General features: G+C 50.4%; 1 protein-coding gene across 5 annotated transcripts in view; it reads right to left on the bottom strand.

Moving 5' to 3' along the window:
- Positions 1-24701, bottom strand: part of LOC137355919 (REST corepressor 3-like) — a 48063-nt gene that overhangs the window by 2802 nt on the left and 20560 nt on the right. For 3 of the 5 annotated variants that reach the window (XM_068021576.1, XM_068021578.1, XM_068021579.1), the window contains 8 exons: positions 24321-24482; positions 19697-19821; positions 19195-19267; positions 17093-17311; positions 8008-8085; positions 6428-6485; positions 5609-5853; positions 2000-5426 (listed from right to left, as the gene is read on the bottom strand). In XM_068021576.1, coding sequence (XP_067877677.1) covers positions 5088-5426; positions 5609-5853; positions 6428-6485; positions 8008-8085; positions 17093-17311; positions 19195-19267; positions 19697-19821; positions 24321-24482 — 1299 coding nt within the window. In that variant the 3' untranslated portion in view covers positions 2000-5087. Of the gene's footprint in view, positions 1-1999; positions 5427-5608; positions 5854-6427; positions 6486-8007; positions 8086-17092; positions 17312-19194; positions 19268-19696; positions 19822-24320; positions 24483-24701 lie in introns of those variants that run through there. The other 2 variants (XM_068021577.1, XM_068021580.1) reach the window with 2 other exon arrangements.

Here is a 24701-nt window from a genome sequence, read left to right as displayed (position 1 = left end):
CTCGACGTTCCAAACACAAACATCACTTCAGTAAAAACAGGACTATTTGGCACATTGTTAAACCAGTTGTACTTTCAAAATTGGTATTGCAATATAAATACACATTTCAAGATTTGCGATACATCAATCCCTCACTGCCTTACAATCTGTAGGTGGGAAAGATAGCTTGGGTCTTTGTTTGATAGGGGTGAATGTACTTTGGATCTGGGGAAGGAGATTAAATGGTTGGGTAGAGCTCATGTAGGTGAGTGTATGTTCAAATACTTTATCAAGCATGGATGGATTCCACACCTCTATTCAAAGAGAAAAAATTCTTAATATTTATCCATCCAAACATTTCCTACATCACAACAGTGAATACACTTTTAAAGTACTTCGGGATGTGGGGGGGGAGAATGTAGGGTCATTCCTGTCGGCTGAACATGTTTCCTCATCTGTGACTATCAGCTTGTAATTTATAAACCCCAAAAAAAAGCACAAGTCTAAGTCAGTGTCTAGTAAAATATTTTATTGAAATCCCATAATTCACAATTTCCATTGCTGAACACACAGGAAATTCTGAACCAACTAACGGGGACGAAGGGAAGTATACCAAACTCACTAAAAAAAAATCTTTTTTGTAAAACACCAAAAATAAGTTAAAGAATCGTCAAATGACATTTTAAAAAACGCACGCACGCACACACACCAATACTCAATAAAACACAAGGGAATATACAGATAGCTAATACTGAAACAGTTGTCCACAGCAGACACAAGCACTTATTGAGGTCTGAGAGTGGCCATCCCAGAAAAATACATAACCTAAAAAAAAATCTAGTAGTATTCAATTGGCACCAAGTTCTACTAGTCTAGGGGGAAAAACCCATACCATAGGGACGCCGTGTGTGAGCTTGTACTTTTACATATTGTTTGGATTCAGCCACATTAATGCAACATTAAAATGTTGATTTCCCTCATGCTGGTTCCTCAGGGTAGTGGCTGTCGAGGTATGTGTGTGTTAGAGATCGAGCAATACCACACTGCCAAACTGTGCAAGGAGCAACAGGGTCTAAAGAAAATAACAGCAAGAGTTTTTAACCTAAATCTGTCTCTGTCTGTCTCTCATACACAAACAGGATATTTGTCACATTTCACAATCCTTTGACCATTTTCCCCACCAAAAAAAAATTTGGTTAAAATGCTAAGCATTAATCAAACTAAATAAGCAATCCATTATCTCTTTTGGAAAATCAGAGAATATCTCTTGGCCACTGTGTAGGAAAACCCCGATTGTTGCCTGTCCTGGTCAACAGAGCAGGAACAGTAGAAAAGACACAGGCTTTTGAGACAGCAGAGAGAGAGAGCAAGAAATTTTGGGGGAACAGGGAAGGCTGTGTAAGACAGGAGCCCCCAAGAGGCAAGATTCTACCCTAGTGTAGAACAGAATGCAGAAGTATTATTCTGTTTCACGAAGACACTGGAGTGGGGGTAGTGTAATACATTTGTATCATTAGACATAGGCAAGTTGTACTGACTGAACTAAGCAAATCTGATCATAACCATTAGCTTTCTATATTTACCATCAAGCAGCTTAATGATTCCAAGAAAGTCTCACATGATCCAGTGTGGACTCGTTCTTTTGTAGTAAAGATCGGAGAGACGTGCAAAAGACACAGACATCCAGTTCAGATAACGGGTATTTCATCCTTGTACCACCATCAACCCCCTCCCCCACTTTCTGGTACTAGATATAGGACAGTAAGTATCAACTCCCACAAAAATAAGGCACGCAAAGCCCTCATGGGAGTGACTGAGGCCACTAAATGCAGGGAAAGTATCTGCAGCAGAATCACATTTGCAAACAGCATCTATCTGATAAAAGATTTGTGGCTGTAATACTACTGGAGCAGCCAAGTCACGATGGGAAGCTGCCTTGTGGGAACCAGCATCAACATGTGGGATACTGGAGTGATTTGGGAGGGGGCGGGGTAAGAGAAGGGGTTTCAGCACCACCCCCCCCCCCCCCCCCCAAAACTTACGAGGTAGCTTGACATCGGAGAAAATGTCTGTTTACAACCTTACTAAAGGGCCCAGACTACCCGCGAGCAACGCTACAGGAAACTAACTCCTAAGCAAACAATAATGCGTTTGATCGACACAAGTGTTCTTCCTTCAAGAAAGTCAAAATTAAATCACTGTCCCAATCTGTCAGTCCATCTTGGACTGAAAGTTGGAGACCAAAGTTCTCATTCTCAGATGCGACCGATAGCTTGCACCATGAGTGTCCCCTTCAAAAGTAGATCACAGCGAGCAGCTATGTTCAACTAGTGCAAAGGGCTGGGCAGTGACCTCTGAGCCACCTCAGCAAGGGCAGGTGAATGGAGTAGGCCATGAGGATTGATTAAAGAAACACTATCCTCGTGATCAGTGGGTTTTGGAAGGCCTCAGATGCGGGCTCCAGTTTATGCTGAGCTTGTCCCTAGCAATGCCTACATTTGGGTTCTTGCAAGTGGATTCCTGCTGTCTAATAACTGAACATTGCTGAAAATATCTAACATGACTTAGGCTATTAGACTGCAGAAGGAGTACAATTACCCTCACTCACACTGGCACTCAGTAGATAGAAACATCAGATGATCTGACACTTCAAATGCTATCACCCCATTGGTACCTGGTAACACCACAGACCAAATCTTAAAACTACGTCTATATTGCTTAGCTGCACATTAACCAAAAGTGACCTCAACCACCAACTGTGCACTAAACCAGACAGAACGGGCCAGGATAAAGAAGACAGGAGGGACATACAACTTACAGTCACACATCTACTATCTGGAAGCATCCGACCTGCTGGCTAGTTGGCTCTGTATTGTCTGTGGGAGGATGCCTTTTCAGGAGCCAGTTTAGAGTTGCTTTGACAGGAAGTGTCACACAGGCCCAGGATGGCTGTAAGAGTAAGTTCTCCCCAGTGGCCTGGAGTAAACATTTATCCCTTGGCTGACATTACTAAAAAAAAAATTATCTGGTCATTTATCTCAGTTTGTGGGATCTTGCTGTGTGCAAAATTGGCCACTGCATTGCTTACAACAGTGACTACACTTCAAAAGTACGTAATTGGCTGTAAAGTGCTTTGGGACATCCTGCGGTAGTGAAAGGTGCTGGAGAAATGGGAGTTTTTCTATTTTAGATAATGGGAGTGCTGAAGAAAATAGCTGAACCATTTGTTGGATGTTGCAGTGAAGGGGGGAGGGGGGAATTTTAAGTGTCTTTCGCATTGGTGACTAGCTGGAAAGGAAGAAAGAAAAGCAGCCAACAATATACCCCCTTCTGATCATTGTACAGGCACCTACACTGAGCTGTGATTCAATCATTGTCTGGGTTCACATGCAGAATGGGCAGCTCCGACAGTAGTCATCGTTTGTGGAACAGCTTAGGTTGAGGTGGGGGGAGGCTGTGGGAGAAAGGGCCAGTATTTTTAAGATGCGCCCTAACTCTCCCCTCTCTAGGTCATTCAGTACTTGAAATCTGTGCAGGTTTTTCAGAGAGAAAAATAAAACAACTCCTGCACTGAAGCTCATTGTAGGAGACGAAGAAATGGAACAGGAATCTCTCAAACTTCACAGCTTCTGTACACATTCCATTAAAGTATTCTTTAACAAAAATAGGAGAAACTGTTTCTAGTGCAGGAGGGTGAGTAACCAGAGGGAACACAGATTTAAGATAACTTGCAAAAGGAACCAGTCGGTGATGAAAACAATCTCTTTTTATGCAGTGAGTTGTTGTGATCTGGAACGCGCTGCCTGAAAGGGCAGTGGAAGCAGATTCAATAATAACTTTCAAAAGGGAATTGGATAAATACTTGAAAAGGAAAAATCTGCAGGGCTGTGGGGGAAAGATCAAGGGACTAATTTCAGATCTTTCAAAGAGCCGGCACAGGCACGATGGGCTGAATGGCCTCTGTGCTGTCAGATTCTATAATAACTCTGCATTGTTCAAGAAAGCCGTAATCATGTGGGAGATAAACCATCCCCAACTTTCCCCATCTATCTCTCAGATTCCCTCTCATCATCAACCTTCCACCCCACTCATTAACAGTTCTGACACAAAGATTCCATCCACACTTTCAACAGAAAATTCCAGTTTTTTTTTTAAATTCTTACTTGAAAACCTCAAAGTAAAATAAAAATCAGCTTCTGCCTGTCTGGTGCCCCACGAACCCACCCCTTCCCCAAGCATCAGCTCCTTAACTCACTAACACTCCTCCATCCACCCACAGGCCTGTGGTCAGACAGCTAGGATATTCAAAGACAACTTATCCACTTTGGACACTAGTTCAACTACACATGCTGCTGCCTTCTCAAGTTTCATAAAAGGGGAATAATAATTCTGCCATTTTATTTCTGTACTTTTATCCTCCAACTCCTTCAGCCACCGACCTTATAGGGTGTTCACAGAGCTGCTCCCCCATGGGGGGTGGGGGGCAGGGCCCCAGGGACCTTCTAGGCATAACCTAGAGCAAGAAGATAAAAAATGGGCAGTGACTAGGGTGGAAAAAGGATAAAGAGGCAGGTGGAAGAGAAAACTCTGAATAGTGTCTACTTTGAGCTTCTCAGAGCCTCACACTGTGACAATCCTGTTACTTAACAGACAATAAACACTCGTGGGTGGGCTCAAATTTAAAAACAATTAAAAACGGCCGCTCATATGGATCCAGGGCAGGGCCTTTGTTCCCGAAATATATGGCGACCTTATAATGACCCTGCTCAGGATGATTTTCGATAAGCAGGTCACTGTTTTGTAGTGTTACAGATAGGGGAGGGTGGATCCCCACGTGTTAACAAAGCACCAAAAAGTTAAAACTCTATTTTTGTTTTCAAAAACTAAAGCTTTAAAATTAGTGAAGAAAAAAAGTAGCGTTAAAACTCAGTTCTGTCTTTGCTGATCATAGCTACAATGCTCATGACTTCACTGGGTGTAGCTACGATGCTTGCAGCCTTTGTCGATTGTAGCTACGATGCTTGCAGCCTTTGTCGATTGTAGCTACGATGCCTGAGGTCCTGGTTGATTGTAGCTACGATGCTCACGGTCCTGGTCTTGGCTGGAGCTCAGTGTAATGAGGATGATGGTGAGTCGAGCTGGATCCCAATGAGTGTAGGGAGGTGCTGCGAGCTGACCGATGGGAGGATGGGCCGTGGGTTCTGCCGGGCTCCCGGCGGTGGTGCCACTGCGGGCCGGATCAGCGGGGGAGGCTGGTTGAGCGAAGGCCGGGACTGGAGGAAGCGGCCCTGCTGCAGGGGAGGAGGCTGCCGGTGCAGGGCTGGGGCTGCTGGCAGGCTCGGCCTGAGCAGCGGCGGAGGCTGGGAGAGGGTCGCTGGGGTCACTGGGGTCGCAGCAGGGGTCGGAGTGGGTGGAGCTGGGGCAGCAGAGACGGGGGTCACTTGGACCTACAGAAAGAGAGGGGAGAAGAGGTGGGGGAGGCAGGGGTTAAAGTTAATCAGCAATGGATACAAAACCCATTCCAAATACACAAACTGAGAAAACCCGTCCACCCCCTCGTGCTTTTTCAAATGTAACTAATATTCCAAACCTCCCCTCATTACCAGCAGACGCCGTGTAAATCATGTACCTCAGCCTCTTCCTCTGCCTCCTCCTCGCTGCTGGCTAGTGATGGGTTGGAGGCACTGCCATCGTCCAACCCTGACAGAGACCCGGTATTCCCCTGCACTTCCTGCTCTGCCTCCCACTCCTGCAGGATCTCCTCCAGGTTGAAACGGCGACGGTAACTGATGAAGAAAGTCTTCACCTGGGCCAGCGTCTTGTTCCCGATCACTTCCGCGATGGCCTGGAAATTCCGCCCGTATTTACGGATTCCTGAACATAGAAACATTTTGGGATTTTTTTCCTTTTTGGGGGGTGGGAGGTGGGGGGGATGGTGGGGACTTCCCATCTTCCAACATGCTATCCAAAACAGAAAGAAAGAGTGTTCCTGCTATTCCAAGCCCCCTCCCAGTCTCTGCTACAGAGGGGTTAACCAGTGCCCAGGTCCAGAGCCAATATGGGCCCTGTGGGGCACATGGTGGCGGGGCGGGGAGTAACCAGAGTTTTACCTCATGCCACCTCCCCACTCCCACAGCCTCTCAGGTTCAATTAGGAACTACGTGGATCGATCGGCAGGGTGGGGGGGTGTGGGGCAGAGGAAGGAGAGATAGGGAATAACACACCAACATCTTTCTAATCTGACAGGTCAAGTCAAGCACCGTCTGGTACATGAACAGACTCTGCCCAGGTGAAGGGTGCCCCTACAGCCTACGACAATGAGATCCCTCACTCGGGCCAGAAAGCAGGTGGTGAACTGGAATAACATGCTGTCAATCGAAATGGAGGAGTGAGTGGACAGGGGAGCAGGACAGGGAAGCTTGCAGTATTCATGAAGAGGTGCGGATACCTTGAACAGCCAGGAGCTGCTCCTCGGTCGTCCATCGAGAGTTGAGCTTCAGATTGGACTGTGGAGACGGAGAGTAACAGAATTACAACACTAAGTACGTAAAAATATACCGCACTTGCACATGTCACTACTTCACCTCGAAAAAAAGCAGCAAGTCCCATTTCAACAGCGGCTTTCACCACCTAACGAGGTCCCAAAGCACTTCACAACCAATGAAGCACTTTTTGAAGTACAGTCACTGTTGTACTGTAGGAAACACGGCATCCAATCGGCACACAGCAAGATCCCACAAACAGAAATGAAACAATAACCAGCAATGTTGGTCGAAGGACAAAATTGGCCATCGGACACGGTAGAGAATCCCCCCTGCTCTTCAAACTAGTGGTCATGGACATTTTTTTTTTATTTAAAACATTCACCAAAGGGGGCAGACAGGGCCACAGTTTAATGGCTCATCCAAAGCATGGTACCTTGACAGTGTGGCGTCCCTCAGCACTGACCCTCCGACAGTGCAGCACTCCCTCAGTACTAGACTGACTCTCTGACAATGCGGCACTCCCTCGGTAATATACTGGGAGGGTTGGCTTGGCTAGGCTCAGTCGAGACTCTCATTTCTAGGTTTAAGGTTTCACTGCAACATTGGCGTGGGGAAGCTGGTGGTGGGGAGTGCTGCATTGCTGGCTGTGCCGTCCTTTGAATGACATTAGACCCAAGGTTATTTGGGTGGACAGAATCTAACAGCACAGAAGGAGGTCACTGGCCCTCTGTTCTTGCACCAGCTCTTTGAAACTGGAATACATGGCCCGTGTTGTCCCTATTCTCATCAAAGGGCATTTCCGTGAATTTTGGTGCAGCACACTAATTGGAAACGCCTGTTTCTGTGAACAAGGGGACATCATTATCAGATTAAACGGAAAGGATATAAAACCATGAACCTTGCAAGTGACCTTGCATCAAGTCTTGCCCCTTATAGACTAGTGCTTGAAATTGATTTCTCATGTCCTACTAGATGGAGACAGAAAAGTTACCACTTGTCCTTTTTAAAGCTGTGAGAATATTTTACTTCAGTTATAAAACCATGAACTGGAGAAACCTTTTCACAAAGGGTGTGAGACTGCCCCAAGTACAACCGGAGTTAGTGACTGAAGCAGAGACCAGCACAACATTTAAGAACAAGTCAGAAAGGGAGGCAGTTGAAGGAAAGGGGGATACACCATAAAACTGGGTGGGTGCATGCAATTAGATACTGCTTGATTAGGGAGGAAACCCCAGCATGACTGGATGGGCCAAATGGGTTGCTTCTGTGCTGTAATTTCTCTGACTGTACGAGATCTGTTCTGTGAATGTTGAAAATCTTGCTATCTGAAGAGAAGCAGGGAATTCTCGACGTCCTGGAACCAATAGTCCACCACCAAGCAACACCGCATAAAACTTCAGGCTCTATGGGATTCAGCTGAAACTAAAACAGCCTCTAAAGGAGAGTCTCCGAAACCTCTGCCACATTATCACTGTATAAATACAGGTATTGGGGTACAGGCAAGGTAATGACAGAAGAAGGTTTAGTTATCTCATGCTCATACCTCTGGTGGTCGCAGTTTGTCAATCCCCCCGTCCAGTGACTGTTTCAATGAACTGTTTATCTGTTTTATCGTCTGCACCTATAGTGTAGGAGGGGGACAAAAATTACATCGCCAGCAATAACTCAAAAACTGCTACTACACAACCCTTTCCAAAATCAACCCTAACTACGCTGTTCTCACCATATCCCCTAATCTCCTCTTCCCCAAAAATTCATCAAATTGCATCTTTTATCCATCAAACACTCCCAGGACAGGTACAGCACGGGATTAGATACAGAATAAAGCTCCCTCTACACTGTCCCCATCAAACACTCCCAGGACAGGTACAGCACGGGATTAGATACAGAATAAAGCTCCCTCTACACTGTCCCCATCAAACACTCCCAGGACAGGTACAGCACGGGATTAGATACAGAATAAAGCTCCCTCTACACTGTCCCCATCAAACACTCCCAGGACAGGTACAGCACTGGGATTGGCTGGTCAATTTGGAGCACTTCCTGCCAGCAATCAGGGGGAGCAGCTGCACCTGTGTTGCTGCAACTGCAACTGGAGAGGAGAGAGGTGACTGTAGACAGCTGGATTTACTGTGGAACTGTTGCACTTTTTCAAGACTAAGAAGACCTGCAAGTCATTTTGGAGAGGTGGGTGTTGGAGCACCAGAGAACTGTTGGTTGTTTGGACTGTTGGGGGAGGGAGAAGGCACCGGAAGATCCAGGGGTGGGGCTGCCAAATTCTATAGGGAGCCCCTGTACTAGCTCTTGTGTTTATCTGCCATCCTGCACAAAAGGGGCTCCCTCCCCACCCCCAACTGTGTGGCTCGGGACGGCTGGAGCTGCCCAGCTGAAGAAAATCCTTATATAACAGAAAAGGGAGAGAACCGGGCGGCTCTAACCGACCCGGGCGAAGAACCCTCCCCTAACTGGAAGAGTGGACTGTCGACTCTGCAGGAAGGTGCTCCAACCACCAATTGAAGTGTAACATCCTTGCAGCTGTTCTCTCTCTTCCATCACTCGGCCACCTATCCTCTCCTCTCCTTGTCCTTTTCAGCCCTATTCTCCTCTATTCCCATCCCCCCCTCCCCCATCATATTGCTTGTGTTAAAGAAAACTGTCGTGTGCTTTGTTTCTTGGGGGTGGGCGTAGCTCTGCGACCCCATGGCAAGCCCCTCTTCGCCGGTGGCAGGGCCTTCCCGTTCATATGCTGCTGCGGCTGCTGCAGCTGCACCTGTTGCCCCATCACCGTTTGCTTTACTAACATCGAAGCATGGGGTCAAGAGCTACGTCCACCCGAACATGACTATCGAAGCATGCGTGAAAGCAATGGCCGAGGTTGTCGGCCCTTCGGCCATTGTTGCAGCCTCTAAAATGTACAGGAAGGCAGTGTTGTTCCTGAGGACCGAGCGGGCGGTGTCCCTGACTCTGAGCAAGGGGCTCACCGTGGGCGGGACCTTTCTGCCAGTGGACCCCCTGGAGGCCACTGCGCAAAGGCTCATTCTATCCAATGTCCCGCCCTTCATTCCTGGTGAGCTCCTCCTTCCCCACCTGCATCATCTGGGGGAGGTAAAGACGGGGCTCACCCCAGTCCCGCTCGGTCTTCGGGAGAACAGCCTCCGACACGTGTACTCCTTCCGCCGCCAGTTATTCATGCAGCTGGCGCGGGAGGAGGTGACAGAGGGCCACTTTAATGTAGAATTCCAGGGGACGGCCTACCGCGTCTTCTGGACCTTGGACGGGGTGCGGTGCCATGTCTGTAAGGGGGTGGGGCATGTTCGTAAGAACTGCCCCAACCTCCCGGCTGCCAACTCCAACTCGGCGGCCCAGGGTGGCGACGCTGCACCTCCTCCCTCCCCCCCCTACACCACCACCAGATACCATTCAGTCGGTACCGGAGGCTGTGGTTTTCACGGCCTCCGGCAGGGAGGGGGGTGACCGTCCAAGTGGAAGGAAGGCGCGGAGGAGAAATAAACATCGAGAGGCGCGTCCCCTGGACACCGTGACACTACCCGAGTCTGAGCTCAGCCCAAGGCCCGATCTCGGGAAGTCAACTTGCCCCAGGGCTGGGCTCAGGCCCAGGGTGAATAAAAAAAAGGAGAGTGTGGAGGTGGAGGTCTCTGAGCCTCCGCACACAACTGGGAAAAAGAGGAGAAGGCACCCCTCCACAGAGGTAACAAGGGGCCCTGAGGCGCAGGGCCCATCTGTTGGAGGGTTGCTGATTCCTGTTTCGGGTCCCCAGGTTTCCCCTACCGCCACCACCAAGGCTGCAAAGTCCGGGCAGGAGCACTCTATTCCTCAGGATGGAGGGGAGGGGAAGGCCCCGGTACTTGAGGCCCCTCCTGAAGGAGTAAGTGGGGCCCTGCTTGTGGTGGAGGAGCCTGGGGACGCCGCCCATTCTGCCACTGCTACTGGGTCGGGTGCCCTGAATGAAGGGGAGGGCGAGGCCCCAGAGGGTCGGGCCTCCCAGCCGGAGTCCACCACCAACCAGGAGACACCCGACCCAGTTATAACTGAGAATGCTGCCCCATCTGCTGGGCCTGTGGGTGCTGGCGGAGCGGGAGATAGCCTCCTCCCTCCGCCTCCAGTCTCGGCTGGTTTCCCGGAGTCCGGAACTTCTGTCTCCCCTGGACCACTCATTGGCCTGGGGACGGAGGTGGAGGGGGGTCCTGAACCGCTGGTGCCTACAGGCTCCAGTTTCACAATAGAACCCAGAGAGGACTCCTCCGCCATCGATCCTGGGGGTGGGATCGTGACGGAGGCGGGACCAGCTGGCGCGGCTGGGACGTCCGCCCCACAGTGTGTGGTGGATGTGTCGGCCGCTGGCGGTGACGACCCGGAGGAGGATGGGGATTCGGTGCGGGGCACGGAGGATGATCTTGATTCCATCGCCAGTGAGGTGGTGGAGTCCCTCGTGCCTCCCACCGAATCTCCTCTCATCCCCACGGCGGAACTCCGGGATTTCCTCGCGGCTTGCAGGGGTTGCCGCAATAAAGTTCAGCTGGCCCTCGACCGTTGGTCGAATCTGGCGCTGATCATACAGTCCGTCCGTGCCGCCCTTAAGATAGCGGGCAAGCGCGCGGACGTGAAACTGGTTGAGAGGCGCCGTTTTAATGTGTTCCTCAATGGGTTGCTGGGGGAGTGGAGGGCCAGGTGCACTTTCACTCCCTCCTCACAGTGAGGTGTTTGTGATGGGTTTTAAGTACCTTTGACATGAAGATAACCATAGCCAGCCTCAACATCAACGGCAGCAGAGGGGCTCACCGCAGATTTCACAATCTCTCAGTCCTTAGGGAAGGGAGATACGCGGTGAGCTTTCTGCAGGAAACCCACACCGTTCCGGGAGACGAAGCCACCTGGCTCCTGGAGTGGCAGGGTGGGGTCTACATGAGTCACCTCACCCCTATTTCTAGTGGGGTGGCTATCTTGTTGGCCCCGACTTTTCAGCCGGAGATCTTGGGGGTCAAGGAGCTAGTGCCGGGCCGCTTGCTCCACCTCGCCGTTCGCCTGGGTAGCGTGCTGCTCCACTTTGTGAACGTATACGCGCCCAGGCCCGGCACGTTGCAAGCGCGCTTCTTTGAAGAAGTGTCCGCTCTCGAGCTCCATCGATAGCGGCGAGTGCATCATCCTCGGGGGGGATTTTAACTGCACCCTCGAGGTGGGGGATCGCTCCGGTCCCCAGCGCGGCCAAGCGTCGGTGGAGAAGTTGAGGGGACTGATCAGCTCCCTTAACTTGGTGGACGTCTGGCGGAATCTCCATCCCGACTCCAGCGCCTTCACGTGGAGGTCTGGAGGAGGGGGGTCACGAATCGACCGCCTCTACATTTCGCAGGCGTACGTCTCCCGCGTCTCAGAGGCCTCCATGCGGCTGGTGCCGTGCTCGGACCACCACCTGGTGTGGGCGGAGTTCACTCCGCTCCGCACGCGGGCGGGGTCCACATACTGGCACTTTAACAACCGGCTGCTGGAGGACGAGCGATTTCGGGACTCGTTCTGTCGATTCTGGGCCGACTGGGGAAGGAAGCAGGGGGGCTTCCCCTCCTTGAGGCTATGGTGGGATGTGGGCAAGACTCACATCCGCGTCTTCTGTCAGGAGTACGCGAAGGGGTCGACCAAGAGGCGGGAAGCCGAGATCGGGCGCCTTGAGAGGGAGGTGCTCGACTTGGAGTCCCGCCTCGGTCATGCCGTCGTGGACCCGGCTCTGTGGCAGGCGTACAAAGAGAAGAAGGGCGCGCTGAGGGACCTGCAGCTCATAGGGTCCCGAGGCGCGTACGTGAGGTCGCGGATCCAGATCCTGGAAGATTTGGACCGCGCCTCTCCCTTCTTCTACTCGCTGGAAAAATGGCGGGGGGTCCGTAAGCAGCTCGTCGAGCTGCTGGCCGACGACGGATCCTCCATCACGGATCCGGAGGGAATGGGCCTCCTGGTCCGGACTTATTACAGTGCGTTGTTCTCTCCGGATCCGTCCAGCGAGGATGCGCGCAGAGTTCTGTGGGAGGACCTGCCGCAGGTCAGCCCGGAGGGCGCCGAAGGATTGGAGGCTCCGCTCACGTTGGCGGAGCTGACTGGCGCCCTCCACCAGCTCTCGAGGGGCAAATCCCCAGGGCTGGATGGGTTGACCGTGGAGTTCCTCAGGGCGTTCTGGGACGTCCTGGGGGACGATTACGCGCGGGTCCTGGGGGAAAGCCTGGCGACCGGGGAGATGCCCCTCTCGTGGCGCAGGGTGGTCATCGTCCTGCTGCCGAAGAGGGGCGATCTCCGCCTGCTTAAAAACTGGCGTCCGGTCTCCCTCCTCAGCACGGATTATAAGATCTTTGCCCAGGCTATGTCTACCCGCCTGGGCTCCGTGCTGGCCCACATGATCCACCCCGACCAGTCCTTCACGGTCCCGGGCCGGTCCATCAGGACAACATCCACCTGGTCCGGGACCTGATCCATCTTTCCCAGAGGACTGGTCAGTCGGTCGCCTTTCTCTCCCTCGATCAGGAGAAGGCGTTCGACAGGGTGGATCACGATTACCTTTTCGGGACTCTGCGCGCTTTCGGACTCGGGCCGCATTTCGTGGCCCGGGTCCGACTTTTATACGCCGCCGCAGAGTGTCTAGTCAAAGTTAACGGGTCCTTGACGGCGCCCCTTCGATTTGGGAGAGGAGTGCGTCAGGGGTGCCCCATGTCCGGCCAATTGTATACCATCTGCGTGGAGCCCTTCCTGTGCCTGCTTCGCAGGAGGTTGACGGGATTGGCTCTGCGCGAGCCGGCCATGCGGGTCGTCCTCTCGGCTTACGCCGACGACGTGCTCCTCGCAATCACAGATCCCGTTGACTTGCGAAGGATGCGCGACTGCCAGCAGACCTTTTCTGCCGCGTCCTCCGCGAGGATCAATTGGGAGAAATGTACCGGACTCCTGGTTGGTCAGTGGCGGGTGGACTCCCTGCCGGAGGAGATGACACCTTTTGCGTGGAGCACCACGCACCTCCTCTATCTGGGAGTCCACCTTAGCCCCGCTGAGGAAGCCTGGCCGGCAAACTGGCAGGAGTTGGAGGCGAAAGTCACCGCTCGGCTGGGGCGCTGGACAGGACTGCTCCGAGTGCTTTCCTACAGGGGCCGAGCGTTGGTCATAAACCAACTGGTGGCCTCCATGCTGTGGTACCAGTTGGTCACTTTGGCCCCGCCCCCTGTATTTGCCACCAAGATCCAGAAGAAACTCGTCGATTTCTTCTGGGGCAAGAGGAAACACTGGGTCTCTGCCGCGGTCCTGAGTCTCCCGATCGAGGAGGGCGGTCAGTCGCTGGTGTGCGTCCGTACCCAGGCTGCGACTCTCCGCCTTCGGACCCTGCAGAGATACCTGTACGTCGAGCGTCCTCCCAGATGGTGTGCGCTGGCGACGTATTTTTTCCGCCAGTGTCACTGCCTTCAAGACGACACGCAGCTCCCGGTGGAGTCCGTTAGCCGCGCCTCTCTGAGGGAGTTGCCTGTCTTTTACCGGGATCTTTTCCGAGTCTGGAACATGGTCGCCTCCAGTCAGGGCGCTCCCCCGCCGGCGGAGAGCGCCTCGGCTGTCCGGGCGGCCGACTCCGGGGACGGTCCGGCGGGCGGAGGAGTAGCCGAAACCCCCGGGACGCCCCTCACTGTGGGTGGCGAGGGGGCTCAGGAGTGCGGAGCGATCCCGGCCGAGCTGACCCCCGCTCGGCCGGAACTGCTCATCGGACCCAGGCCCCGAAACCCTCCTCGGGAGCCGGTCCCGCACAACCCGAGCTGCCTCTCGGAAATGCCCTCCGTGCCATTCCAATCGGCGCGGAGGGGTTTCCTGTACGGGCTGCTCCTGCACACTCTCCACTTCCTCACCCTCGTCAGCCGGCCGGACATGCCCTGGCGGTCCGCGTTGCCATCTGGCGGCGAGGGGAAACCCCGATGGAGGTCTCTCTACGCGGGAGTCTTCCCCCTTTACATCGGGGACCTGGGGTGGAGGGTGCTGCACAGAGCAGTCCCGTGCAATAGGCTTTTAAGTAGGTTCACGGACTCCCAGGCCACCTGTACTTTCTGCGGCCTGGACGAGTCCGTGTTCCACATTTATACGGAGTGTGCGAGGTTGCAGCCCCTATTTGAGTATCTGAAGGGGCTGCTCCTCAAATTCTGGCTGCACTTCAGTCCCACGCTCCTGATCTTTGGGCACCCGGTGCGGAGGGGCTTGGGCCGGGAGGAGGATCTCCTCGTCGGTCTGCTCCTGGGCCTGGCCAAGGTGGCAATTCACAGGTCCAGGTTGCGGGCCGTCGGGGGGTCCGTCCTCCCCGATTGCCTGCCCCTCTTCCGCGGTTATGTACGCGCCCGGGTGTCCCTAGAAAAGGAGCATGCGGTGTCCGCCGGTACGCTTGAGGCCTTCCGCGACCGGTGGGCACCGCAGGGACTGGAGTGCATTGTCGACGCCGAGAATGGCTTTTTAATTTGAGTTTTTTGTTTATTTATCTGGTTTTAATAAAGTTATTTAAAAAAATATATATAAGTATTTATATAAAGGGGGCCTGAGGAATAAAGGCCCCCTCGACATAAAAAATATATAAAGGGAAAAAAAAGAAAAAAAAAAACGGGGGTTAAATAGAGTAAAGCTCCCTCTACACTGTCCCCATCAAACACTCCCAGGACAGGTACAGCACGGGGGTTAGATTTTTTTTTTTTAAGAACATTACAGCGCAGTACAGGCCCTTCGGCCCTCGATGTTGCGCCGACCTGTGAAACCATCTGACCTACACTATTCCATTTTCATCCATATGTCTATCCAATGACCACTTAAATGCCCTTAAAGTTGGCGAGTCTACTACTGTTGCAGGCAGGGCGTTCCACGCCCCTACTACTCTCTGAGTAAAGAAGCTACCTCTGACATCTGTCCTATATCTATCACCCCTCAACTTAAAGCTATGTCCCCTCATGTTTGCCATCACCATCCGAGGAAAAAGACTCTCACTATCCACCCTATATAACCCTCTGATTATCTTATATGTCTCTATTAAGTCACCTCTCCTCCTCCTTCTCTCCAACGAAAACAACCTCAAGTCCCTCAGCCTTTCCTCGTAAGACCTTCCCTCCATACCAGGCAACATCCTAGTAAATCTCCTCTGCACCCTTTCCAAAGCTTCCACATCCTTCCTATAATGCGGTGACCAGAACTGCACGCAATACTCCAGGTGCGGTCTCACCAGAGTTTTGTACAGCTGCAGCATGACCTCGTGGCTCCGAAACTCGATCCCCCTACTAATAAAAGCTAACACACCATATGCCTTCTTAACAGCCCTATTAACCTGGGTGGCAACTTTCAGGGATTTATGTACCTGGACACCAAGATCTCTCTGTTCATTTACACTACCAAGAATCTTCCCATTAGCCCAGTACTCTGCATTCCTGTTACTCCTTCCAAAGTGAATCACCTCACACTTTTCCGCATTAAACTCCATTTGCCATCTCTCAGCCCAGCTCTGCAGCCTATCTATGTCCCTCTGTACCCTACAACATCCTTCGGCACTATCCACAACTCCACCGACCTTAGTGTCATCCACAAATTTACTAACCCACCCTTCTACACCCTCTTCCAGGTCATTTATAAAAATGACAAACAGCAGTGGCCCCAAAACAGATCCTTGCGGTACACCACTAGTAACTAAATTCCAGGATGAACATTTGCCATCAACCACCACCCTCTGTCTTCTTTCAGCCAGTCAACTTCTGATCCAAAGCTCTAAATCACCTTCAACCCCATACTTCCGTATTTTCTGCAATAGCCTACCGTGGGGAACCTTATCAAACGCCTTACTGAAATCCATATACACCACATCCACTGCTTTACCCTCATCCACCTGTTTGGTCACCTTCTCGAAAAACTCAATAAGGTTTGTGAGGCACGACCTACCCTTCACAAAACCATGCTGACTATCGCTAATGAACTTATTCTTTTCAAGATGATTATAAATCCTGTCTCTTATAACCTTTTCCAACATTTTACCCACAACCGAAGTAAGGCTCACAGGTCTATAATTACCAGGGCTGTCTCTACTCCCCTTCTTGAACAAGGCGACAACATTTGCTATCCTCCAGTCTTCCGGCACTATTCCTGTCGACAATGACGACATAAAGATCAAGGACAAAGGCTCTGCAATCTCCTCCCTGGCTTCCCAGAGAATCCTAGGATAAATCCCATCTGGCCCAGGGGACTTATCTATTTTCACACTTTCCAAAATTGCTAACACCTCCTCCTTGTGAACCTCAATCCCATCTAGCCTAGTAGTCTGAATCTCAGTATTCTCAGATACAGAGTAAAGAGCTCTCTACTATACCAGAATAATATTTTCAATTTCCTGTACATACCATCTTGTGAATCAAGCTACCAAATTAAGCATCAGTCCTATTACAAGGACAGGAGTGAGGTCAGTGGGGAGACAAGACATCTCAAACTTATTCAACATCGATCCTAATTGCCAGGGAACCAGGACAATTTCTTTCCCCCCAGTTTGTGCCAGGTTTAACCTCAGAAGTGGAAGATCAGTATTCAAATACAGGAGCAGCTCCCAAAGTAAATCTGTAATAGACCCACCCCACCCGCATCACCTGGCGTTTGATGGAGATGAGCTGCGAGTCCAGCTGTCGGAGAGAGATGGTGGCAGCGTTGGGGTTTGCGGAGACTCCAGCCACCTCATCTTGGCTCAGGTACATGTCCTTGGGCGGCCGTCTCTTTGAGCGTGGCGGGTGGTGGCGATACTGGATGCTCTGAGACTCTCTCTTCACTGACATCGATTTGCCGTTTGTTGGTTTCTGCTCCCCGGAGCGCTGGGGTGGGGGGGCGGGGTTGAGGAAGGGGGGAAATCAGAAGCAGAGCTTAAAACTGTTTTGTGTCCAAGTCTCTCCTCGTTTTAAATACTCCTCCTACAACAAGTATTTTCTTGTTAATTCACTCTCGTTATTCAGATGTTGCTGTCGAGACTGGAGATGGGGGTGAGCTGCCTTCTTGACCCACTGCATTCTCAATGATATTCTTTGTAGAAGTTTCTGAAACCCCTTTAATTGCACTATTGCCTCTTGCACCACCTCCACTAACCCTCCCCAGCTCTCCTCCCCACCCATGTTTCTAAACGGCAAGAAGCTAGGGAACTAAGGAGAAGCAGAGAGATTTGGGGGACCAAGTAGAGAAATCAATAAACCCTCGCAAACAGGTACAAACCATAAAAAGGCTCACAGAATGTTGGCCTTTGTCTTGAGGGTTGGAGGTTATGTTACAGTTGTCTTTCTTTGCTGGTTTGGCTTTTACCTCTCGTTTCTCTTTGCTTTTGGACAGCAGCTATTTACGATCCTACGATTCACATCTGCTCTAGACATAGCTTTTATTTCTTTACTCTCCCTTTATCCATTATCACTCCCTTTGGCTTTGTACCATGAAACCTTGTGTAATTTAATCTCTCCTGCCATCCACCCCATCACAGACCTTCCCTTTTGTTCTTCATCCCCCCACCCCTCCCTTTCACTTGCTCAAAACCTATTGCATTTCTTACTTCAATTCTAATGAAAGGTTAACTCTGCTTCTCTCTCCACAGATGCTGCCAGACCTGCTGAGTATTTGCAGCACTTTGTTTTTATTTCAGATTTCCAGCATCGGCAGTATTTTGCTTTGTACAATTGTATGAAGCTCTGCTCAGATCCCAATTGGAGAAACTGCGTTCAGTTCTGGGCCCTGTACCTCAGGAAGGATAGACTGGCCTTGGAGGGGTGTACCAGAATGATCCCAGGCTAAATTACGCAGACAGGTAACACAGACTAGGCTTGTAAACCCTCAAGTATAGAAGATTAAGGGGTGATTTGATAGAGGTGGACAAGATTATAACAGGTTTAGATAAGGTAGGTAATTACCTGATGGCACAAGGACTAGGAGACACAGATTTAAAGTTCTGGGCAAGAGATGCAGGGGCATGTGTGGAAGAACACAGTGAGTGGTAATGACCTGGAACTCGCTGCCTGCGAGGGTGGTGGAAGCAGAGATGATGAATGATTTCAAAAGGAAATTGGATGGGCATTTGTGGGAAATAAACTTACAGGGACAGAGCAGGGAGTGAGACTGATGGGACTGCTCTACTGAGAGCTGGCATGGACTTGATGGGCCAAAAGCCCTCCTCCTGTGCCGTTATGACTTCATGATCTAAATGAATTGTTTAAGATGATGAAAGGATCTGACAGCGTAGATAGAGAGAAGCTGTTTCCTCTGGTGGGGGGAGTCCAGAACAAGGGGGCAGAACCTTAAAATTCGAGCCAGGCCATTCAGGGGTGATGTAAGGAGCGTGGAAATCTGGAACTCTCTTCCCCAAAAGCTGTCGAGGCTGGGGGTCAATTGGAAAATTCAAAACTGGGGTTGATAGATTTTTGTTGGATGAGGGTATTAAGAGATATGGAGTAACGACAACCAGCCATGATCTAACTGAATGGCGGAACAGGCTCAGGAGCTGAATGGCCATCTCCTGTTCCAAAGGCAAGACTACACCCCATGGTCAAGCTTAACAGCTACTTAGGAGAATTACTGAGGGCTGGGAATAGAATTAGAGAGGATAATACATGTATAAATTACAGCCTCAACTGCAGACAAATCCTACAACTAAGGAATGAGAACCTTGCAGAATCTGAGTACGATTTGCTGTCTGTATAGAACATGGAAAGAACAAACTTACCTCCCTCTTGACATCAGGTTCGTAATCACTGTCGTCCGCAATCTGCACAGTCACTTCCTCTGCCTCATCGTTACTACAAAGGAGAAAAAAACAAATGAAAGCGTGTAAAATATGACATGAAGGGGGAATGAAATGGCCTCTGAATCTTGCACGGCTCTCAGAAACATGGGGCTCCAGTGACTCTTGGCCTCTCATCTCCCTTCCCCAAAAGGTGCTCATTTATCAGACACAGTTGGGAAAGGATGGGTAGTCTGAGTCACTGGGACTAGAGTGTCCCAGGCTCGATTCCCACTCTGTCAGCCACAGAGAGGAGAGACTGCTCCTGGAAAGTACATCATGAGGGGGCAGGATCGGACTGGGCTTCGATGCCTCCTGCAGGCCAATAGCCGAGTGACAGCACCGGGCCAAGAATGGTCAGGGAGCCCAAGGGTTGTCCTTCGTACCGCAGCAAGAGGTAAGTTCTTCTGTGTAGGTGGGGGAAGTGCAGAAACAACTCACAGACCTGTCCTCCCGCTCCTTCTTATGCACCAACTTGCGAGCCTGCCGGTCCATCACACTCGTTCGAGTCCGAGTCTTCTTCCAGGAGTAATAATATTTCACCAAGCTGGAGATTAACTTGTCTGGTAACTGTGAGAAAGGAAGGAGTGAATTACTCACCAGAAACTACCACTAAACTCTTTGCAAATCCCATCAGAATCATCAGCCCTGGTCTCCCCACGCCCCCACCCAGTATAAACAGAAATACGTGCATTTGTTCAGCATCTTTCACTACCTCAGGATGTCGCGAAGCACTTTACAGCAATGAAGCACTTTCTTTTTGAAATACAGTCACTGTTATAATGTGGCAGCCAATTTGCACACAGCAAGCTCCCACAAACAGCAATGTAATAATGACCAGATCATCTGTTTGAGGTGTTGGTTGAGGCATTAATTTTGGTCCAGGACAGTTAACAAGCTCAGTATCACTTATTTCTGGTGAAAGTCTGTCTCAATAATCACCTCGAGCTGCACTCCAATATTTCCCCATTAAAAGTCTGTGCTCACAGATAGTCAAACACTCAAGTGATAAGGTGAGTAGTACTACTTAAATTAGAGTAATTTATTAAGGACTTTAAATTGTAGTGAGTAGTGTTTGGAGTAGAACAAGACCCCTAGAGTAATTAGAAATAAAAACAAGAAATGCTGGAACCACTCAGCAGGTCTGGCAGCATCTGTGGAAAGAGAAGCAGAGTTAACGTTTCAGGTAAGTGACCCTTCATCGGAACTCAGCATCCGCAGTATTTTGTTTTTACCCTAGTGTAATTAGTATTTTTTAAAGGGAGTAACTAAATTAATTTAAAGGTAAGTCATGGCAGGAGAGCTCAGCCCCGTGATATGCTCCTCCTGCATTATGTGGGAAATCAGGGATGCTTCCAGTGTCCCTGACGACCATGTGTGCAGGAAGTGTATCCACCTGCAGCTACTGACTACCCGCATTACGGAGCTGGAGCTGCGGGTGGATTCACTGCAGCATCCGCGATGCTGAGGATGTCGTGGATAGCACATTTAGTGAGGTGGTCACACCGCAGGTAATGGCAACAAAGGCAGAAAAGGGATGGGTGACCACCAGGCGGAGTAGTAGGCACAGGCAGGTAGTACAGGAGTCCCCTGTGGCCGTCCCCTCTCAAATAGATATACTGCTTTGGATACTGTTGGGGGGAGGAAAAAGACCTCCCAGAGGAAAGCAGCAACAGCAGGAGAAAAAGGAGTGGAAGAGCTATAGCGATAGGGGATTCTATCGTAAGGGTACAGATAGGCGTTTCTGTGGCCGCAAACATGACTCCAAGATGGTATGTTGTCTCCCTGGTGCGAGGGTCAAGGATTTCACGGAGCGGCTACAGGACATTCTGAAGGGGCAGGGTGAGCAGTCAGAGGTTGTGGTACATATTGGCACCAACGACATAGGTAGAAAAAGGGATGAGGTGCTGTAACAAGAATTTAGGGAGCAGATTAAAAAGCAGGACCTCTAAGGTTGTAATCTCTGGATTACTCCTGGTGCCACATGCTAGTGAGTTTAGAAATAGGAGGATAGAGCAGATGAATGCGTGGCTGAGGAGATGGTGCAGGAGGGAGGGCTTTCGTTTCCTGGATCACAGGGTCTGTTTCTGGCAAAGGTGGGACCTGTACAAGTTGGACAGGTTGCACCTGAACCAGAACGGGACCAACATCCTTGCTGGGAGATTTGCTAGTTCTGTTGGGGGGAGGGGTTTAAACTAATTTGGCAGGGGGATGGGATACAGAGTACAGTAGGGGGTAATATAGAACAGAAGGTGAGTCTGCCTGGAAGGCAGAGCAAATATAGAACTGGTAAGGCACAAGGGAAAAATGCGAGGTTGGATTGCATCTATTTCAATGCAAGGAGTCTTATTAGTAAGGCAGATGAATTGAGGGCGTTGATTAGCGCATGGGATTATGATATTATTGCTAACACAGAGACATGGTTGAGGGAGGGACAGAACTGGCAGCTCAATATTCCAGGGTATAGAATCTTCAGGCATGACAGGGGAGGGGATGAAAGAGGTGGCATTGCACTGTTGATCAAGGAGTCAATTACTGTAGTAAGGAGGGATGATATCTCAGAAGGTTCCTCAAATGAAGCCATTTGGGTAGAACTTAAAAACAAAAAGGGGGCAATCACTTGGCTGGGTGTCTACTACAGGCCTCCAAACAGTCAGGGAGAGATAGAGGAGCAGACATGTAGGCAAATCTCAGAGGTGTGAAAATAATAGGGTAATAATAGTAGGAGATTTCAACTTCCCCAATATTAACTGAGATAGTCTCAGTGCAAAAGGCTTAAAAGGGGCGGAATTCTTAAAATGCATACAGGAGAGCTTTTTGAGCCAGTATGTAAGAAGTCCTACAAGGGAAGGGGCAGTACTGGACCTAATCCTAGGGATTGAAGCCAGTCAAGTGGTAGAAGTGTCAGTGGGGGCGCATTTTGGGGTTAATGAGCACAACTCTAAGATTTAAGGTAGTTACGGAAAAGGACAAAGATGTTCACTATGGAGAAGGACGATGTAGGTGTAGAGATCAGGGAGGGGGATTGTGATATACTTGAACATATTCGCATTGAAAGGAGGAAATATTAGCTGTTTTAGCGGGCTTAAAAGTGGATAAATCCTCAGGCCCAGATGAGATGTATCCCAGGCTGTTATGTGAGGCAAAGGAGGAGATAGCAGGGGCTTTGACACAAATTTTCAAATCCTCCCTGGCCACAGGAGAGGTACCAGAGGACGGGAAGACAGCGAATGTGGTACCATTATTCAAGAAGGGTAGTAGGGATAAACCAGGTAATTACAGGCTGGTGAGTCTAACATCAGTGGTTGGGAAAATATTGGAAAAAATTCTGAGGGACAGGATTAATCTCCACTTGGAGAGGCAGGGATTAATCAGGGATAGTCAGCATGGCTTTGTCAGGGGGAGATCGTGTCTAACTAACTTGATTAAATTTTTCGAGCAGGTGACTAGATGTGTCGATGAGGTTAAAGCAGTTGATGTAGTCTACATGGATTTCAGTAAGGCTTTTGATAAGGTCCCACATGGGAGATTGGTTAAGAAGGTAAGAGCCCATGGGATCCAGGGCAATTTGGCAAACTGGATCCAAAATTGGCTTAGTGGCAGGAGGCAGAGGGTGATGGTCGAGGGTTGTTTTTGCGAGTGGAAGCCTGTGACCAGTGGGGTACCGCAGGGATCGGTGCTGGGACCCTTGCTGTTTGTAGTGTACATTAATGACTTCGACATGAATATAGGAGGTATGATCAGTAAGTTCGCAGATTACACGAAAATTGGTGGTGTTGTAAAGTGAGGAGGAAATCCTTAGATTACAGGGAGATATAGATGGGCTGGTAAGATGGGCGGAGCAGCAGCAGATGTAATTTAATCCTGAAAAAGTGTGAGGTAATGCATTTTGGGAGGACTAACAAGGCAAGGTAATACACAATAGATGGTAGGACCCTAGGAAGTACAGAAAGTCAGAGGGACCTTGGTGTACTTGTCCATAGATCACTGAAGGCAGCAGCACAGGTAGATAAGGTGGTTAGGAAGGCATATGGGATACTTGCGTTTGTTAGCTGAGGCACAGAATACAAGAGCAGGGAGGTTATGATGGAGCTATATAAAATGCTAGTTAGGCCACAGCTGGAGTACTGTGTACAGTTCCGGTCACCACACTGTAGGAAGGATGTGATTGCACAGGAGAGGGTGCAGAGGAGATTCACCAGGATGTTGCCTGGGCTGGAGCATTTCTGCTATGAAGAAAGACTGAAAAGGCTAGGGCTGTTTTCCTTGGAGCAGAGAAGGCTGAGGGGGGACCCGATTGAGGTGTACAAGATTATGAGGGACATTGATAGGTTAGATAGGAGGAAACTTTTTCCCTTAGCAGAGGGGTCAAGAACCAGGTGGCACAGATTTAGGGTAAGGGGCAGGAGGTTTAGGGGAGATTTGAAGAAACAGTTTTTCACCCAGAGGGTGGTTGGAATCTGGAACGCACTACTTAAAGAGGTGGTGGAGGCAGGAACCCTCACAACAATTTTGGGGTGGTGCAGTGGTTAGCACCGCAGCCTCACAGCTCCAGGGTTCGATTCTGGGTACTGCCTGTGCGGAGTTTGCAAGTTCTCCCTGTGACCGCGTGGGTTTTTGCCGGGTGCTCCGGTTTCCTCGGTGGGTCGAAGCGCCTGTTTCAGTGCTGTATCTCTCTATGACTTGAAATGCCATAGCAGACAGGGCTATGGGCCAAGTGCAGGAATATGGGATTAGAATAGTTGGGTGCTGTATGGCCGGCACAGACACGATGGGCTGAAGGGCCTATTTCTTGCTGTATAACTCTATGGATCTATGACTCACTCAACTCCACAACTCCTCAACCACGAAGGACGGGATAAGAATATAGAGTTCCCGTTTTGCTCCATCTACCCTACGCTCTTGCAACCACTCCGAACACGCTGGTGCCCACCGCCAATCCCGGCCCACAGCACACTGCTGGGAGGAAATGTGTATTTTCGGCCCTGCAACGTCCCCCCAGCCTGTTCAGACACAACCACAGCAGCAGGAATCTAGTACGATGGGACTCTGGCCACACGAGCTCTCACCATTTGCTGGATGCGCTGGAAGCTCTTCCCATGGAAACTGAAGGCCTGCTCAAACAGTACTTTGTCTTCAACAGTCCACTCGTCCGGGAAAGGCGTGAAATTGGCCAGGTCGGCGAGTGACTTGTCAACATCATGTTTGTGCCACAGCAGCATTCCCAATGCCTGAGGTGGGGGTGGGACAGAGGGGAGAGGGAGAAAGGGGAAGGGGGAGAGGAGGGGAGAAGAGAGAGAGGGAGAGAATTAGCACAGAGCTTTCAGCGCACAAACACCCTCCCCCTGTACCTCAACTCTCCACCCTCCCCCACCTCTCTACCCCACACCCGCCCATCTCTCTAACTCCCCCACCACATCTCTCTCTCTGCCACTCACCCACTCTCAAGA

The sequence above is a fragment of the Heterodontus francisci genome, chromosome 44, assembly GCF_036365525.1.
Source record: "Heterodontus francisci isolate sHetFra1 chromosome 44, sHetFra1.hap1, whole genome shotgun sequence".
Taxonomy (NCBI): domain Eukaryota; kingdom Metazoa; phylum Chordata; class Chondrichthyes; order Heterodontiformes; family Heterodontidae; genus Heterodontus; species Heterodontus francisci.
The sequence above is the reverse complement of the archived record's forward strand: the minus strand, read 5'-3'. Positions and strand labels throughout refer to the sequence as shown.